At 59.9% G+C, this 6,000-nt stretch overlaps 1 protein-coding gene across 4 annotated transcripts in view; it reads left to right on the top strand.

The window, feature by feature from the left end:
- The first annotated feature begins 298 nt into the window (after positions 1–298).
- SERHL2 (serine hydrolase like 2) overlaps positions 299–6,000 on the top strand; it is a 20,630-nt gene continuing 14,928 nt past the window's right edge. The window contains exons 1-8 of one of the 4 annotated variants that reach the window (XM_040490651.1): positions 299–406; positions 1,335–1,484; positions 1,597–1,710; positions 2,096–2,137; positions 2,570–2,589; positions 3,054–3,128; positions 4,519–4,691; positions 5,351–5,430. In XM_040490651.1, coding sequence (XP_040346585.1) covers positions 403–406; positions 1,335–1,484; positions 1,597–1,710; positions 2,096–2,137; positions 2,570–2,589; positions 3,054–3,128; positions 4,519–4,691; positions 5,351–5,430 — 658 coding nt within the window. In that variant the 5' untranslated portion in view covers positions 299–402. Of the gene's footprint in view, positions 564–1,334; positions 1,485–1,596; positions 1,711–2,095; positions 2,138–2,569; positions 2,590–3,053; positions 3,129–4,518; positions 4,692–5,350; positions 5,431–6,000 lie in introns of all 4 variants that reach the window. The other 3 variants (XR_005795197.1, XM_040490649.1, XM_040490650.1) reach the window with 3 other exon arrangements.

Genomic DNA, 6,000 nt, shown 5'->3' with positions numbered 1-6,000 from the left:
ATGGTGACTTCCCAGGGTCAGGGTCTGGCACCCACGTGTCAAGCAGAGACTTCACTCTCCTCGACATCATCCCGAGTGTAGCTCAAAAATTTGGAGGAGGTTTGGCCACCTCCTCAGGCCTTCCTAGCCGCTCTGCTCACAGCTTCTGCCCGGTGGGTGAGCCTCCGGGCTCTCAGGGCCCCTGGAAGGAGCCAGGCGGATCACGAGCTCTGGCAGGGGGCGCCAGCAGGGCCCTTGCAGGCGGTCGGGGGCGGGGCCTGGGCAGAGGGGGAGGGGCGGGGCCAGGCCGGGGCCAGGCCGGGGCCGGCCCGCGGGGGCGGGGTCTGAAGCTCAGCGGTTCTCACGACCGCTGGCGACCTCGTGGCGGAGTGACGGCCCCGTGCTCCCCGCAGGACGACTGTAATGGGTGAAGACGCCGCGCCCCGGGCCCCTTATGCCGGAGTGGGATGGGGGGAGGCCACGCGTGCCCTTCCACCTGCCCCAGCTACTTACGACTGACCACTTACTTACGCGTTCCCGGGTGTCGCGACTCCACCATTGGCACCCTCGACCCCGGAGCGGAAGTGGCCGGACCGACCCGCAGGAGGGGGGGTGGGCAGGACAGGGCTACACGTGGCCTCTCAGGGGTCCGGGAGCCCAAGAAATAAGCGCGGGGGCGCGGGGAGTTCACGGGTCTCCAGCCCGGCGGGTGGGCTAGCAGGGTGAAAAGGTCAGCGCCAGGCGGTGGAGAAGGCAGCCCGGCCCAGAGCAGAACAGAGACAGCGTGGGGCTGGGTGGTCGGGACTGGGGTCCTGGGGCTGTGCCGCCTGCGCCAGATCCTGGCCCTGCTTCAGTCTCCCTGGTGACCTTGGGCATGAACCGCACCTCCCCGTGCCTCGGTTTACCGGTTTGCGAAGGGAATGTGATCATGATCAGATTTACTCTGAGGAAGCGAGGAGAGGGGCCATCCATCTGCCCTTCTGAAAGTTTAGAGTATGTTGTTGGTACTCTGTTGACGCCAGCTTTACGGAAAAGAAACCTGGGGCTCAGGAAGTTTTTTTTATTAACTGGCCCACCTGCCACAGCCAGCAGGTGGCAGAGCCGGGGTCTAGCCAGTTTCCCCAGCCAGTTCCATAAAGTTCTGTCGGTTTTCCTCATTCAGAGGACCCAGTTTACCTTTCCTTCCTCTGGGTATGCCCCAACCCACCTCACGCTCTCTCCTGGTAAGCCCCAGAGGGCAGTGTGGGAATCTGAGCCTCCCTGGGCTGTGCTGGTGCCCCGACACGTTGGGACACTGACGAGGGGCTCAGAAAGGGCCGGCTTCATGGATGAGTGGGTGGGTGGCTGTCTTCTAGGTCTGACATCAGAGATGAAGCTGGCTGTGCCCTGGGGACACATCGCTGCCAAACTCTGGGGCTCCCAGCAGGGCCCCCCGGTTCTTTGCCTGCACGGCTGGCTGGACAATGCCAACTCCTTTGACAGACTCATCCCTCTGCTCCCAAAAGGTAGGGCTGAAGGGAAGCTGAGGGGCAGCAGGGCATAGACTGCAGGAGAGTGAGAGGTGAGGGGAGACGTCTGACCTAGGTGCCTTCTCCTAACCCCTGTCTCTCGTCTCAGACTTTCATTACGTTGCCATGGATTTCGGGGGACATGGGCTCTCATCGCATTACAGCCCAGGTCTCCCGTATTACCAGCAAAACTTTGTGATTGAGGTCCAGAGAGTTGTAGCAGGTAAATAAGAGGCCGAGTGTGTGTGTGTGTGTGTGTGTGTGTGTGTGTGTGTGTGTGGAGGGGTGCACTGGGGACATCCCCTGTCCTCTCTGGAGCGGGGTGTGGTAACCAGGTAGCGATCCCGGCCTGGGAGTGACCTGGGGTCTGGCCCTAGTCCTGCCACAAATTCATGGGTGACTCTGGGAGAGCTGGAGGGGGCTAGCCAAAGAAGAGCTCTATTCCTCCTGTGGGTTCCACTCCCTCAGGGAAGCTGGGGGTCCCTCTGAGCTAGTTTCCTGAGTGGGGCGCCCCAGATGCCGGGGACGGACGTCGTGACCTCAGGGACTGCAGGACAGAGGTTTGCGGGAGGCTGGGCACATCCAACGCTGGCTCCGTATGTTTTCAGCTTTGAAATGGAATAGTTTTTCCATCATGGGCCACAGTTTTGGTGAGTACACGTTACACTTGGGCGGGCGGGGGGCTGACTGGGCTGGGGGGCTGCGAGGGAGGGAGAAAATCGGTACACCAGTACCCTGCACTTCTGGGCACTGCAAGGAGAGGGGAAGGGGTGTGCGGGCACTATGGGCGCTCTGCCCTTTGGCCTGAGGCAACTGCCCCAAGGGACATACGGCCCCAGAGGTGGCTGTCTTCCAACGTGACAAGAGAAATGTGGCCTTTTGAGTGGTTAGGTCTGACGAAGGGGCCATATGGCCCCAGGGAGGGAACCCCAAGTTTGACAGTGAATTAAGAGCCCCGGGGGGAGAGAGGAGCCAGGCCCCTAGCCTGGGGTGGGGCAGCCCTTGGGAGGAAGTTTTCGTAGGACTTCAAGAGCTGGGAGAACACCAGCTCACTCTTCTTTTGCCCCCCCCCCCCCCCCCAGGTGGTATTGTGGGCGGAATGGTGAGTAGATGGCTTTGCAGTGACCACCTCTGGCCACCTTGGGCGCTCTGACAGGTGGCGGGGGGCGGGGGGAGGTGGTGGTTGTGGGGGAGAGCGGGAGAAACCAGGGGAAGGCGCCAGGAAAGGAAGTGTGTCCTCCTATCACAAATTTGAAGCCAGCATTTTATGACCTAGTGTCAGTTTGCTCTGTCACTGGCAGTAATCATTATTGTGGGGAGGTTGCTGAAACTGGAGATTCCTGATGGAGCTCAGAGTTTCCACATCCTTCATCCCCAGGGAGCCCTGGAATCTAGCCACAGCAGGAGGTGGACCTTGGTCTGAGTGTGGACCTTGGGGGGAGGGGAGAGGAGGGCTACCCTGAAGGGAACAAAGACACTGGAAATACCAGTGTCCCCAGGGAAAAGCTGGAGTCTCATTGCCTTCTTCCTCTCCTACTCATTGTTTCCTTTTTGGGTCCCATCAAGTATTCCTGTACCTTCCCCGAGATGGTGGATAAACTCATCTTGCTGGACACGTTGCCATGTGCCCTGGACTATAAAGTAAGAACAAAGGCTTTCGTGCGTACCGTCATGGGGGAGACCCAGGCCCCCCGGTAGTGTCCTCAGCCCTGTCTCTTTGGTGGGTACCAGGGAGATGGGAGAAGGTGGCAGAGGGTAGACAAGGGGGGATCAGAGAGGATCCCCGCAGAGGACAGGGTTGTGCAGCCTATACCCCAAGGAGTGGGCAGAGAAAGGGGTTGCAGAGGTCTTTGTGATCCTTGGAAACCCTGTATGTGGCATGGCTACAGAATGCCAGATCAGTCACGAAGTGGCAGGGGACGGAGAGGGTAGGAACGGTGGATTGAGGAAGCTCTGGGGGCACACAGCTTGGCGAGGCCACCCGCACTCATGCTCGGTTGCATGCTTTTGCGCTGTGCACACACTGGACAACCGCACACAGCAGCCCCGAGTGCAGACCAATGGGAAAGTGCCGATCCCTCTCACCGCCGCCACCAGTGACAACAAACAGTGCCGTCCCTGCATCTGGGTCCTGGCTCTGCCATTGACCTGCTGGGTGACCCTGGGCAAGCGACTTGGCCTATCCGGACCAAAATGAGATGGTTGGGCTAGATGACCTCAGAGGTGTCTGCCCCCCCTCTCACATTCGGTCATCCTGCTTCCCGAGGGCTCAGTCTCTCGGTGAGGACACAGCTTTGTCACCAATTCCAGTTTCTTATCTGTAAAATGGCCACAGATGCCAAAAGGGCATGAACCACGCTGTCTTTTTATTACCACATGCCCAATCCCAGCATACAGTAAGCGCTCAGTAGGTGCTGGTTTCATGAGTAGATGGCCTGTGGGTTAACGTGAGGATCCAGTGAGACTTGGGCTGCTCTTCCTTCCTTATCTGAGTTACCAAACACGGTGCCCCAGGATCTTCCTCCCGGGGGTCTGGGTATCTGGTCCTCTTTGTCCTGCGTTCTCAGGGGGTTGGATGGGAGCGTCACTTCCCACTGCTGCTCACGGAGCCGACCGTGGGCAGGGCTGGGCTGTTCTCAGAGGGAGCTGGGTTGGGAATGGGTACACTCGAAGGGGGGGCTGAAAGCCCCAAGTGCTCTGCTTGGAGTGGCAGTCTCCTCTCCACCGTTTCGAGTGAGAGCATTAATTAAACCAGATGAACTTGCCGACCCTGGGTGGTGCTTGACTTCCGGGCCTACCGCTGCACCTTTGCAAAGCTCTGGCAGTTGATCGAGGTTTCCTTTGTCTTCCATCCTCCTCCAACCTGATCCTGCAGCTGTCCGACCCCAGGCGGGGCTGGCCTGGCTGTGACCGAGGCAGACAACTTGCCCTGATCACAGGACTGACTAGCAGGGGCTGATCCTGTGCCCCACCCCCTCACTGGGTCAGAAGGACTCCCGGCTAAAGGGGGTGCATGGGGGGGGCGGGGGAGGAGCTGGCCCCTTTGTCTGCAGCCCGGAGTCCTGCCCACCCAGCAGAACCTGCAACCCCCCAGGAATCGGAGAACTTGCTGACCTATAAGCGAAGAATGATAGAGCACATGCTACAGATAGAGGCCTCCCAGAAGCCCCAGCGAGTGCTCAGCCCGGAGGAGATGCTGCAGGGGTGAGTGCAATCCGGTGAGACGGGGCTGTGGCGGAGCTGGAGGAGCTATGGAATACCAAGGGAGGACATCTCTGGGGCACAGAGGGGGCATCTGTCTCCTCTCAGATGCACAGCAAGCCTGTTTCTCTCTGTGCTCCCCCTGGGCACCAGGCTGCCTGGCACTCTTCAGACACCCCAGCCGGGACTTGATCTGCCTTATCCTCCCCGCTCTGTAGCCACGCCCTTCATGTACCAGGACCCCTCTCCACACGTCCTCTGCCCCGCTTCTTCGCCCTGTAATTCCTCCCTGGTCCTCTCTGCAGGCACCTGGCTAACTTCCCGACTCCTCCTTCCGGCCTCGGCTGGCTGCCTCTTCCGCTGGGACTCTGACTCCCCCAGGTCCAGTTGCCCCGTAGGCGACTGAAGATCTGTGGCGGTGGCCGCTGGCGGGTTGCCTTTGTCCCTCCGGCACTGGAAGTGTCGCTGGTAGTCAGGGATCTATAAATATTTGTGGTCTAAAGGGGTGAAAATACACACACCTAAGCACACTCACATACGCACCCTGCTGATGCGAACATCCCCACCGACACATGCCTGTGTCCTCCGTGGGGCGGCCCTCCTCTCCTTTCCATCTGACCTCCCCTGCCCCAAGACGTTGAGCGTCCCTCTGTCTTCCCCAGGTTCCTGAAGAACAACAGTCACGTGGGTGAGGAATGCGCACGGCTTCTCCTGCAGAGAGGAACCACCCAGGTGGCCACAGGTAGGGACTGTCATCCTCCGAGACCGCCGCTTACTGGCACTGTTCTTATTGAGGAGCGATAGCTAAGCACCGGGGCTGCTTGCTCCGGACCTGGCATCACGCTAAGTGCTCAGCAAACAGTATCTCATGGAACCCCCCTGCTGCCCTATACTCACCCCCTCCAGAGCCGGAGAAACTGAGGCTCGGAAAGGCCAAGTGACTCACGCCAGCTCAGGCAGCTGAGAGTCGTCAGGTGTCTTCGGACTGAACGTTGGGGAATGTTCCAGCCATGCTGTGCTGGCCCGTGTGGCGGGTGCTGGTGTCCGAGGCTAGGGTTTGAGGCAGAGTGACTCAAAAGAGGTTTTTCAAAACGGACTAGCGGACAGGGTGCCTGGCAGGCTCAGTCATTAGAGCGTGTGACTCTTGATCTCAGGGTCGTGAGTGCCACCCCACGTTGGGAATGGAAAAAAAAGAAGGCGCGCGGGGGGGGGGCCCCGCAGTCGGGTAAGCGTCCGACTTCGGTTCAGGTCACGATCTCGCGGTTCATGGGTTCGAGCCCCGCGTCGGGCTCTGTGCTGACAGCTCAGAGCC

The sequence above is a fragment of the Herpailurus yagouaroundi genome, unplaced genomic scaffold (assembly GCF_014898765.1).
Source record: "Herpailurus yagouaroundi ecotype Mexico unplaced genomic scaffold, PumYag 182, whole genome shotgun sequence".
Classification (NCBI taxonomy): Eukaryota; Metazoa; Chordata; class Mammalia; order Carnivora; family Felidae; genus Herpailurus; species Herpailurus yagouaroundi.
Note: the sequence above shows the minus strand (reverse complement) of the source record. Positions and strands in the feature narration are given on the sequence as shown.